We start from the raw sequence: 13,358 nt of genomic DNA, 5'->3' as shown, positions 1-13,358 counted from the left end.
CAATATGGGTCCTCAATTCTGTATATACTCAAGTCAATTTTTTATATATATAAAAATTTAATAATTTATAGCTATAAACAATAATATCTTTATAATCCAATCACCATATAACTAACACACATTTTATACTAAACACGCATACTATATATTTATATATATATATATATAAAAACTAAAATTCGTTGCAACTGTGAAGGAAAACATATTTATGAAGACATCACATTGACTGAGCCATTCATTTCGTGATAATCATCTTATCATTTTTTTTTTGTTAGCAATCGTCTTATCTTTTTTATAACAAATCATGACGTCATAATACCAAGATATTGTGTATATATATGTACAAAAGAGAGCTCACAATAAATATATTCTTGTGTATATTTCAAAATTAATATTGAGTAGTACCAAATAATACATAAAAAAGATGAAGTTGTTTGAGAAAAGAGGTTTCTCGTTGATTTCCTTAATACTGATTATTATGTTTTCATCATCTTTGATAGAAGCAGCGAGAGTGAATCTCCCCTCTACAAATGATGGCAATAATAAGAATTCTATAGATGATGAAAAACTGGTAGGCGTATTCGTATTCAACACGACAGTTCAAATCTTCAACAACTTGGACAACCAGAACCAACTTACGGTTCATTGCAAGTCTGCCGATGTTGATTTAGGTGCTCATGTTGTGGCCAACAATCAAGACTACGAGTTTGAATTTCGAATCAATTTTGCAGGAACTACTTTGTATTTTTGTGGCCTTACTTGGGTTGGCGGAACAGGATCGTATGACATATTTAAAGCAAGCAGAGATTCCTCCAGATGCGCCTCAAAATGTGTTTGGAGGGCTCGTAATGATGGAATTTATGGCTACTTGGAGAGTAAAAACCAAACAGTTGCTGATATTATTTACAAATGGTCATAATAACTTCACCTTATGATTGATGCATATGCATCACCAATTCTTCATAATATATAAATATTTACATGTTGATTAAATAAGATGTATTATATATGGATCCGAATCTGGAAGACTACTAATACATAATAATAATAACATTGTTGTGCTTCATCTAATTTCAATGTCTTCTTATAAGTCAAATTCTTCTACTAAATATTATTTCAATATAGATTTAACCTAATTATAAATGTATATATATAAATAATATCAATCCTCCAAAACGTAAATATATAAAACTTTTCTCACACAAATTATTTGTTCTTATATATCACTACAAAAAACACGACTTTTGCGCCGGCAAAAGTCTTTTGGGTTTTCCCGACGCATTTTTGCGCCGGCAAAAAGCAACGACGTACCCCTGTCGATAATAGCACTTTTGCCGATGCAAAACGTAATGCGTCGGCAATTGTATCTTTTGGCGACGAAAAAATGCGCCGGTAAAAACAAGACTGCGCCGGGAAAAAAATTTGTCGCGTTATTGTGGAAAACACTTTTACCAGCGCAAAAATGCGCCAGGAAAAGATGTGTCTTTTAGTGGCGCGCTTTTGCGCCGGGAAAGGTGGATATATGTAGTGACACATTTTTGCGCCGGTAAAGGTTGAGACTTTTGCTGACGTAATTTTGTGCTGGTAAAATTATTTTTTAAATAAATTTTTTGATAATATTACTAATTTTATTTTCAATATATTAATATTAATTAATAAATTTTGATTTTAATATATTAAAAATTATTTAATTTTTTAGTAATATTATTTAATTAGAAATAAAATTAAAATTAAAATTTTATAAATAAATAAAAAAAATTACAACTATTAATATTTATTGTCTCCGCCAAACATGAAAATATAAAAGTAGTTTAGTAAATTAAATCTCTAATAAATTATACTTTAAATAAATAAATAAAAAAGTTCTACAAATGTGTACTGCCCTCCTCATCATCCCCGCCCCCGTGAGCATCATCGTCCTCGTCCGGATGTTGTTCTGGTAAGTCAACAGTAAAACCAAGAGCCAATACACCAACCTGCTTCAACAAAGCACTGAGCAGGACATCTTGACGTCGTTGACGACTCTCAAGTTTAGTCGTATACTTCTTTAGGTTCTGATTTTCCAGCATAATGTCCTGAGTTTGGTGCAAAATGTTGTCCACTTCAGGTGGTAATTGCCCGGACATTTGAGAAGTTGACGAAGATGCTGCCATGTTTGCGCTAATTGCCTTCAACCTAGGCAACCCCCGAAACCCTTTCTTATAACGCGAGCGGGGTCCAAGGACATCCGTGACAATATCCATATCAGGCGGGAACTGACCGTCGACATTATCGCCGACACAAGAAGGAGCAAATGATACAAGGGTTGTACTCTGCGATACTTGATGCTCGGTCATCTCAGTCTGCACAATAAAAAGCACGTATCTCGAATTCCAATATAACATTATTTGAAAACCTAACTTGTAAATTTTTAATATAACAACATATAAAATATAACTTTATTATCTATCTGCCAACATCCTATCATTAATGACTGTAGACCAGTGATTGAAAAAGAATGTAATTAATTTCGTTCCTGTATAAGGGAGCAAGTGGGCTAAATTTAATTTGGTCATGAAAATCCATATCTAAATCAAAAACATGAAGATATTGTTGATATATACAGTAAGAGCAGTTGATTCATGGGGAATTTACGTCTCTAAACATATACATCAACTATATATGCATGTTTGTGACTTAGATATGGATTTTCATGAACAAACTAACTTAGCCCACAAGCTCCCTTATACGGGGACAACATTAGTTACATTCTTCTTTTTTATCTTTGTTACACCCAGATTTCGAGCCATGAGAACTGTGACCTCGAAAGCTGGATTCATAATGAATGAACTCGTAAAGTCTGGAATATGTATGAAATCTAAGCATCGAGCTTGCGAAGCATAGAAGACTTCGAAGATGATAGCCTCGAAATCTTCACAAGCTCGAAAGATAGACCCTGAAGTACATCTGTTCTCGGGATGGCCTCGGATCAAGGCTCTGAGCCTGACGCGCGTATGAGCTTAAAGTCATGTGGCCTCGGGAAGATGCTATTGCTCGAAAGTCAATAAGAAACCTGGGTAAATAGGGCCTTGGTGATACAGGATAATAACTTTGAATATCCTAATGAGTCATCTATAAGAGACGCAGTCTACATTGATTACTATAAATCCCCTACAATCAAGGGATATTATTTGTTCAGTTATACGCCCCCCGATCTTCAGAGGACGTTTCCTTATATATCGGATTGCAAGCATTTAATGCCATTTAATTTATTTGCATATACAGAATAACTTCCCGAAGTATGTGGGATAGTATTCTGAAATCTTCTCTATAAATAGAGAGGTCATACACCATTGTAAAGGACCGAATTTTTGTGATTTTGAGGGAAAACTCTGGAGAATTCATCCTTGGAGAATTTTCAGAGATCATCTCAATTTTAATAACAAAGACTCGTGGACTAGGCAAATTTAACTGCTGAACCACGTAAAAATCTCGTTTGTATTATCGTATTTTTATTGGCCATTACTGATTATTGTTTTCGTGCTCTTCTTTCACTGTTGACGAAAAACGGTGTCAACAGTTTGGTGCTTTCATTGAGAGCCTTAAGCATTCAGTCCCTGAATAAGTCATGGCCACTAATAATCAGAATACTCCTGAAAAGAATTACCCAAGACGTCCTGGGAAACAGCCGATGGAAAACCCAGATGTTGAGGAAAGAAGCGGATCCTCCGATTCTCGCGGACCACCCGCTCCGCCACGAGATGAGGATATGTATTACAATCTTGAGCGGTATGTTCCCATTGTGGAACTTGAGAACTGGCAACTGAAACAGCAGTTGGCAGAGGCCAACAAGCGGAATGAGGAGTTGACAAGGATATTCGCAGAGGCGCAGGTGGCTCAGCCCCCGCCTCCGCGTGAAAACTGTAATGACCCAACTACTCTAGACTTTTGGACCATTAATGAAAACTATACATACTAATCCTTAATAAAACATACAAGTGAAAATACCATAACTTTATTAAGAAACGAGTAAAAATAAGAGTTAAACTTACATAAATTTAGGTTAGGATATGGGATCCCATTGTTTTAAAAACAAAACAAAACATAATTTAAAATAAAAAGGGATTACATAACAAGTGCGGAAAAATACATGTAAAAACCATAAAATCAAAACTACATCCTCGAATCGAAACGCTCGGCTCTTGAATCCATTCCGCCTCAATACACATTCTCCAAGCTTCCAAGAACCTTTCCCGCCACTAAGACTATTTTCCTGCACATATAAACAAAAAGGAATGAGCCTAATGCCCAGCAAGGAAAATCTAACACATAGTTCATATACATAAATTTCATAAGAAACATAAAAACATAACATAACACTTATATCATTACACATACTATAATGGCCATTATTACTTGGGGTCCCATAGACTAAACAAGTCATATGCCCATTAGATTAGTGGGGTCCTACTAGCTAAGCAGGTCATATGCCCATAATCCATTTGGGGCTTGTTAGTCATATGGGTCATATGCCCAAGCCTACAAACATACATAACATAACATATTTCATAACATAAAAACATAAGATAACATATAAAAGCATATAACATATAGATTCTATCCTATTTTCCTTACCAAAATTACTGGGATAAGAGGACAGAGTTGGGACTTTGGAACACTCCTAAGAACCATTTGAAAAAGAGTGAGTATAGTGAAGAAGAGAAATGAAAGGAATGGAAGGACTAAACCATTGAGAAAATACTTACCAAAAACTTATGTGCAAGTTCTTAGATTTCCTAACCAAAATAAAGATTAAGGTTAGAAGGCTGAGTAGAAGACTATGAGAAAGAAAATAATATAATACCAATGAACTAGAGTGTGGAAATACCTTGAAGACTTATAAGACCGATCTAAACCTTGAACCGAAATGCTATAAAACCTTACTTCCCAAGTGTTTGATAAGCTTATGATGATCAAGCTTATGATTCCCAACCCAAGTGTTTACACTCTCACACTCACCTAGCACCTTGCAGTCTCTAAACTTAGAGTAAAAGATGAATAATGGCTGGGTACTAGGTCCTATTTATAGAGTTTAGGAATGAAAAGATCTCATTTAACTTGAATAAAAATAATGGCTTTTTAAGTGAAAATAATTTGAATTATCGTTCAGCAGAGGCTGAAGACTCGTTTAGAAAGGTGTTGGACTTATCAAGAGGTTGAAGGTTTGAATGGGAAATGATTTTGAAAACATTCAAAATATGCTGAAGGAGGCGATATATCGCCCCCTATCGCCTGGACCATTATGCCCGAGGCATACGTGCATCGTTTCGTGTTTTCCGTATCTTCGTACTGCGATATATCGGCCCCTATAGTTGCGATATATCGGCATACGCTGATTATTTAAACATGAAATTACACATTTTTAGCTTAATTCAAATTGAGTAAACAGCCTTGACTAAACCCTCTAACGTTTTCAAAGCTACTGACTGACCTTAGAGTATTCAAATTTTAACCTTAATAAATTTAATCCTCAAAATACTTAATCATTAATAACCCATACATAACATGTGCTAAAATCCCATTGGTTCTTATCTAAACCTTATAGTTTAATAAATATTATCCTCAATATCAGTCATACTAATCAAACCTTAGGATAAAATTAATATTCTTAAACTATAGGTTAAACTTAGAAAATCTACAAATACTACTATGAGTGTCCAAATAAATCCCACTCTGAACCAAAAATCCACAATCATAAAGATAATACTATAATTACTATAATACTACTATCTAACTAGCTAAGTAAAGTTTTGGACTCTACAAAAACCAAGCCCCTCCTCAAAGGGACGTGCACGTTCCTCCCCGCAAGCCCCGTGGGCATCCACGAAAGAATGCTGCCACAAGAAGTACTCGGGCTAGGGCCCCGGCACAACCTCCGGCACCAACAGAGCCAACCACTCCCCCTAGGCCCCAGAGAAGTACTCGGGCTAGGGCCCCGGTTAATCCACCCATGGAAGTACCTGCGGGAACTGAGAACAATCGAGCCCCTGCAGAGGCTCGGACTCAAGTCCCTGGGAGCGCACCGAATGCAACCAACCCATCTCAGGAAAACTCCAGACCGTCCAGGCCGCGGAATGGGTGGCAGCCACCGTCACCCATACGGTTCCCTCCATCTCCTATAAGATACCCTTCACCCCCTCACAGGAACGCTCAACCAGTTCGAGATCAGGATGAAGGGCGTGCGGGGAGGAGACAAGGAAACAAGGAAGCTTTCCAGGAGCGGAGAGGTGCCCCATCAGAAAGAAGTCAAACATCTCGGTCTTGCACGGCGGAAACGAGGCAGCACGGAAAAGATCCATCTCGAAATAACTATGCGACAAGTTTTACTAGTGACAACTCTGGAGATACCAGATCGGTCAGCAAGCATGATCGAGGTCGTAAGAATACTGGAAGCCTCAGGAATCGCTCCGACCTGCGAGAACACCTGAATCAAAGTCGGGGTAATGATAACCCGATAAACCCAGACCTGAGGGATCGCTTGAATAGGCGTCAGGACCCCCTACGGAGGCGCGAGCCTGGAATTGTGATCGGCGACAACCGATTCTAGACAGTACCCCTCGCGGACCCATTCCAAGAAAGGATTGAACAGTTGGAAAAAGCCTTCAGGCTTTTGAAAAGCGAGCAAGGTCGGGATCGATATGAAGATTCTGACGAGGAGCTTGAACCGTTTGCTCCCCATATTTCTAACACTCCATTTCCCCAAGGATTCCGGATCCCTCACGTCCCAATGATTGAGGGGAAGTCCGACCCATGCAGCCATTTAAGTTCGTTCAACACCATAATGAGAGCAAGCAACGTGGGTTACAAGCTCAGATGCATGTTATTTCCAGCATCTTTGACAGGACCAGCCAAAAGCTGGTTCGAAAAATATAAAAGACACTCAATAACTTCATGGGAGCAGCTGTCTAAAGATTTCAAGAAGTAGTTCAGGGCCATGACGGGGGTTAGACCTGAGGCGTCAACCCTGAATAACGTTCGGCAGTAGCCAAGAGAAACCTTGAAGAGTTACCTTACGAGGTTCAATCTGGAAGTAGCCCGAGCTCGGAAGGTGGATGACAGCGGTCACCTAATGGCTGTCCAAGCTGGAGTTATGCCAGGGAATGCTCTCTGGGACGACATGCAGAGAAAACCTGTGAGGTCCATAACCGAGTTTAACAAGCGGGCACAGAGGTTTGTCAATGTAGAGGAAGCAAGGTCGACACTTAATATGACTTCCCAGCCTGCAACTACAACGATAAACATAAACTCTGCCCCAACCTCGGCAGACCCACCAGCTCCAACGCCTGCTGTGGAAAACCCTTCCAAGAGAAAAAAGAACGAAGGGAGTAACCCCAAGGCCGAAGGAGGATAGAAAAAGAAAGGGGAGAGATATTTCTCCGTGTACAAAGTGTACACCGAGCTCAACGAGTCTCGGGAGAACATATACCTGGCCAATGAAAACCAGGTACCCTTCAGGCGTCCGGACCCGATGAGAAATCAAAAGTCCAAGAGGGACTCCGGCAAGTATTGCCGATTTCACAGAGACACTGGGCATACTACCGATGAATGTCGACAGCTGAAATACGAGATCGAAGGATTGATCTCGAGAGGTTACTTCAGACAATATGTCAAGAACCAAAGTACTAATCAGGCGACCGTAAGCCAGAAAGCAGCCATGCCGCAACCCACGCAAAACAATAATTCTCGAGCTTGGGAAGAAGATAGGCCCCCTCCGATTGATGGAGAAGATGTAATAACCATCTCGGGAGGGTCTCATCCCGCAGGAATGGGCAGAAATGCCCAAAAGAGATACGTTAACGAGCTGAAGACTGGGGACGGGTCTCCCTATGAACCCGAACCCAGAGCTCCAAAAAATCAGAGGATTGAATCCCAACCAATAACCTTCACTGAGGAAGACGTGTTCCATGTCCAGTTTCCTCATCATGATCCGCTAGTCATCACTCTCCAGCTGGCAAATAAAAGGGTCCACCGAGTTCTCATAGACAATGGGAGCTCAGTTAACATTCTCTATAAAGCAACCCTCGAGAAGATGGGACTCTCCCTTTGTGACCTGAAAGCGTGTGCAACTACTTTATATGGCTTTTCAGGAGAAGGGACCGCCTGCATGGGATCCATCCAGCTCCCCGTAACCTTGGGAGACTACCCAGTCTCGGCAACCAAGATGATGGAGTTCATGGTAGTAGATCAACCTTCAGCCTACAACGTGCTGCTCGGGAGACCCGCCCTGGTTGGGCTGGGGGAAGTCTCATCAGTAAGGCATCTGGCCCTTAAGTTCTCGACCCCTAGCGGCGTCAGAACATTAAAGGGAGATCAATTAGCTGGGAGGGAATGCTACAGCATTTCCTTGAGAGGAAAGAAACAGACGAACGCACAAGCACTCGTCATTATTCAAAGTAAAGACGGGACGGTCTTAGAAATTGATGAAGAGATCGATCCAAGGGTTGAGGAGAAAGCTGACCTCGAACCCTTAGAAGAGCTCGAAGAAATTCAACTCGAGGAAACCGATCCCTCGAAAAAGGTGAATGTTGGAAAACACCTCCAGGATGAGACAAAATAGCAACTAATTTGCTTTTTAAAGAAGAACCAGGATGTCTTCGCATGGTCACATTCGGACATGGTGGGAATAAGTCCGAATATAGCAAGCCACGTGCTAAATACAGACAAAAGCTTCCCTCCGAAGCAACAAAAGCGAAGACAGCTGGACGATGACAGAAAGAAGGCACTGAAGGAGGAGGTTGACAGGTTAAAGGCAAACCGATTCATTAGGGATGCCTTTTACCCTGATTGGGTAGCCAATCCGGTGTTGGTCCCAAAACCCAATGGGACGTGGCGAACCTGTATTGACTATTCAGACCTCAACAAAGCTTGCCCGAAAGACTGTTTCCCATTACCAAGGATTGACCAGCTCGTTGATGCCACGATGGGGCATGGCCTGATGTCGTTCATGGATGCCTATTCTAGATATAACCAGATTCCCATGCATGCCCCCGGCCAGGAACATACGAGCTTCATAACGGATAAGAGGCTATACTACTATAATGTCATGCCATTCGGGCTCAAAAATGTTGGGGCCACATACCAGCGGCTCGTAAACATGATGTTTTCAAAACAGATAGGAAACAACATGGAAGTTTATGTTCACGACATGCTTGTCAAGTCTCAACTTAACAATAACCATGTTGATGACCTCGAAGAGTGCTTTGGTGTGCTTCGAAAGTATAACATGAAACTGAATCCTCAGAAGTGCACTTTCGGAGTATCTTCAGGAAAATTCTTGGGCTTTATCGTGAACGCTCGTGGAATAGAAGCCAACCCCGACAAGATCCAAGCCCTGATTTACATGCCCTCACCTCGATGACACAAGGATGTCCAAAGTTTGACCGGTAGTATGGCGGCCCTAAGTAGGTTCATCATTTCAAAATCTACAGACCATTGTCTCCCGTTTTTCAGCCTTTTGAGAGGAGGTAAGAAGTTTGAATGGACAGAGGAATGCGAGTTGGCATTCCAAGAGCTTAAAAAGCACCTCGCCGAACCCCCCATCTTATCAAAACCTGAAATGGGAGAAGTACTGTACCTATACCTTTCCACCACCGAATATGCAATAAGCGCAGTGCTCGTGCGAGAAGAAGAAAAAGTACAAAAACCTGTTTACTACATCAGTAAAAGGTTACTGGGGGCAGAGTCAAGATACCCCCTGATGGAGAAGCTGGCGCTTAGTTTAATTCATTCATCTCGTAAACTCCGCCCCTACTTTCAAGCGCATCCCATCCATGTGTTGACTGATCAACCACTTAGGCAAGTCTTGTCTAAACCGGAGGCTTCGGGTCGACTTCTTAAATGAGCGATTGAGCTTGGACAGTTCGAGATCACCTACCACCCGAGGATGACCATTAGGGCACAAGCATTGGTGGACTTTATAGTAGCTGTGGAAACTTTACGTCGATGGTTCATCCAATGAAAATGGATCGGGGGCAGGAGTCATTTTGATTACCCCCGCAAGGAGCAGATTTCATTCTGCCTTAAGATTTAACTTCAAAGCATCGAACAATGAGGCTGAATACAAGGCTTTTACTGGCGGGGCTTCGTGTAGCCAAGGAGCTCAAAGCTAAAGCAATACATTGCTACAGCGACTCCCAGCTCGTGGTTAATCAAATCCTAGGAGAATACCAGGCTCGTGGCACGAAAATGGCAGCCTATTTGGAGAAGGCAAAATCCGCGTTGGAGCGTTTCGAATTCTATGCAATCGAACAGGTTCCCCGAGAGCAGAACTCAAATGCTGATGCCCTAGCTCGACTCGCCACCTCCACTGAGAATGATGAACTGAACGTTGTACCGATAGAACACCTCTCGGCACCTAGCATTAACGAGGCAGAGGAGGAAGATGTGTGTATGATTGAATCAGAGCCTACCTAGATGACCCCATTAATTAAATACCTCGAGAACGGAGTCCTTCCAAAAGACCGGAGTCAAGCTCGAAAATTAATGTATCAACTTCCCCGTTACACCATTTTGGACGGAAAGCTGTATAGAAGGGGGTATTCTATGCCATTACTTCGGTGCATAACTCCACTCGAAGCCAAGAAGATCATTGAAGAAATTCATGAAGGATTCTCCGGAGACCACACTGGGGGGCATAGCCTATCCAAGAAAATCATACGCCAAGGATACTTCTGGCCTACCATTAAAACGGATTCTTTCGAGTACGTGAAGAAATGCGACAAGTGCCAGAGATTCGCCACGATTCCTCGAGCTCCTCCATCCGAGCTGACCATGTTGACTTCCCCATGGCCATTCGCGGTATGGGGAATCGACCTCATAGGCTCTCTCCCAACTAGCAAAGGCGGTGTGAAATATGGCGTCATTGTTGTGGACTATTTCACGAAGTGGACGGAGGCTGAACCATTGGTAACAATAACTTCCAAAAAGTTCCTTGACTTCGTGGTAAAAAACATCGTATGCTGATATGGGATGTCGAGGAAGATTGTATCCGACAACGGAACCCAGTTCGATTGTGACTTGTTCACCAACTTTTGTGAAAAGACTGCAATAATAAAGAGTTTTTCATCAGTAACTCATCCACAAGCGAATGGCCAGGTCGAGGCTGTAAACAAAACTCTCAAGAGTTCACTAAAGAAAAAGTTGGAGGAAGCAAAGGGATGATGGCCTGAAGAATTGCCCCATGTCCTATGGGGATATAGGACCACAGCTCGAACATCGACGGGGCATACCCCGTTCTATTTAGCATACGGTTGTGAGGCAATGTTGCCTATCGAGGTCGAAATTCCAACAATCCGAGCTCACATTTACGATCAAAACTCAAACCACACTCAGCTCGAAGAAATCTTAGACTTGATTGAAGAAAAGAGAAACGAGTCTCAGCTGAGGAACGCTACCTACCAGCAACGAGCTACCAGGTATTTCAACAAGAGGGTTCGAGATCAAAAGATCGGTGTAGGAGATTTGGTGTTGAGACGCGTATTTTTGGCAACAAGAGATCCAGCAGCTGGTGTGCTAAGGCCGAATTGGGAAGGACCATACCAGATAGAGTCAGTCATCCGGCCCGGTGTTTACAAGCTAGCGAGATTGGATGGGAGCCTAGTACTGCGAGCATGGAATGGCGAACACCTAAGACCTTACTACCAATAGTATAGGAAAAGTGTTGCCTGTAACCATGATTTTTCTATCTGTATTAATTTGTCTACTTTTGAATTCCATCAAATAAAGATCTATTTCGTTCAATATGTTATGTCTCTTTTTATTTTTGCAATCTCTCTTAATTTAATAACCTATGGTCAAACTCATAGGATATTAAGGGGGCATCATTGGTATATATACCATCAGCTTAAAAAATAAAATAACATACACGAAATACATACAAGTGTTTGGATACAAACAAATGCACGAGCTTAGATAGTTTGGACGTAACCGAATTATCAAAAACATACAAGTGTTTTAAATATAACCAGATGCGCGAGCTTAGATAGTTTGGACGTAACCAAATTATCAAAAGATCAAAATGTTTGGATATAACCAAATGTGCGAACTAGGTTAAAAATTTAAGTGGATTACATACCAAACTCGAACTTAATAGGTTTGGAGAAAACCAGCTAAAACTAATCGACGATATGTGGGAACTTAAACCTACTTCGAGATAAGTCAAGATCGAGGCTGGAATATCTTAAAGGAAAATAGTTTCGAACTCATAACCTCGAAGAAATAACCGAGGACAAGAAAAAGTAACTAAGCAATAAGATATAACTAAACCATTCACATTACATACCATACAAATACTTTCGGGTTCATGGTTAAAGTAATATCTGACCTTGATAAATAACGAGATCGGAAGCGGATAATTCGAGCAAACGACGCACGAATGCGTTTGGTTTTGAGTCTAAATCCAAACTATGTTTGTATGAATAAATAAACATAAACGATTCATTAATATAAAATATGCAAAATATTTCGAGCCAAGAAATGTAAAGCATATGTATTAATATAAAAAGAAATTGTATCAGCACTACGGGCATAAATTAAAATAATTACAAAAATAAGGGGACGCAGCCCCAAGATAAGATTTCCTCGAGATCAGATTCAAGAAGGAGGAGTCTCCTTGGCCTTCTCAGCATCGGCAGCACTGGACCCCTCAGGACGAATAGCATGACTATCCTCCTGAGCACCTTCGGAGGCGGCCTCCCGAGCAGCCTCTTCCGCCTCGAGCCGAGCATTCCACTTATCCAGAAGCTTCGCCTCATGACGACCTAAGAATCTGGTATCCAGGTCTTTGTTGTTGGCCCACATTCTGTACATGGCTGAATCAACCGCCTGGTCCTTCTTCTCCTTATACTGTGCAAGGAGACGAGCCTTCTCGCCCTCAATTATGTCAAAGGTAGCGGCCTGATCTTCTTTGAGCTTTTTGTTAGCCTCTTGGAGTCGAGCGTTCTCCTTCTCAAGCTCCGCGAGCCTGGCATTTTGTTTCTCGAGCTCCGCGAGCCTAGTATTCAGCTTCTCAAGCTCGGACACTTTGGCCTTAAGCTCCTCAGCTCCTGCCTCAAGCTTTTAATTTGCCGCCTTCAGGTCGTCACTCACCTTGAGTTGAAGATCCTTTGCCTCCTGAGCATAAGACTTGCTCGAGTGGATCTCGTTATTCAACCTATAGTTGAGTTGGGCAGTAAAGGCAAGAGACTGAAAAGAAAAAATCGTCATTAACACCAGGACTGTGTAAATATAACTAAGAAGTAGAAGAAACCTTACCGCGGTAGCGAGCTCGATACTCTTCTCATAGAGGGCAGTGCAGTCTCGGGCATTGTTCAAGTATTGCC

The 13,358-nt window shown here is 41.4% G+C and overlaps 1 protein-coding gene across 1 annotated transcript; it reads left to right on the top strand.

Moving 5' to 3' along the window:
• The first annotated feature begins 424 nt into the window (after nucleotides 1-424).
• On the top strand, nucleotides 425-919 carry LOC133815654 (S-protein homolog 6-like). Its single transcript, XM_062248467.1, has one exon. It carries the CDS (start codon nucleotides 425-427, stop codon nucleotides 917-919), a length of 495 nt encoding a protein of 164 aa, XP_062104451.1.
• The last annotated feature ends 12,439 nt before the right edge of the window (nucleotides 920-13,358 follow it).

This window comes from Humulus lupulus, chromosome 2, assembly GCF_963169125.1.
Source record: "Humulus lupulus chromosome 2, drHumLupu1.1, whole genome shotgun sequence".
Taxonomy (NCBI): Eukaryota; Viridiplantae; Streptophyta; class Magnoliopsida; order Rosales; family Cannabaceae; genus Humulus; species Humulus lupulus.
Note: the sequence above shows the minus strand (reverse complement) of the source record. Positions and strands in the feature narration are given on the sequence as shown.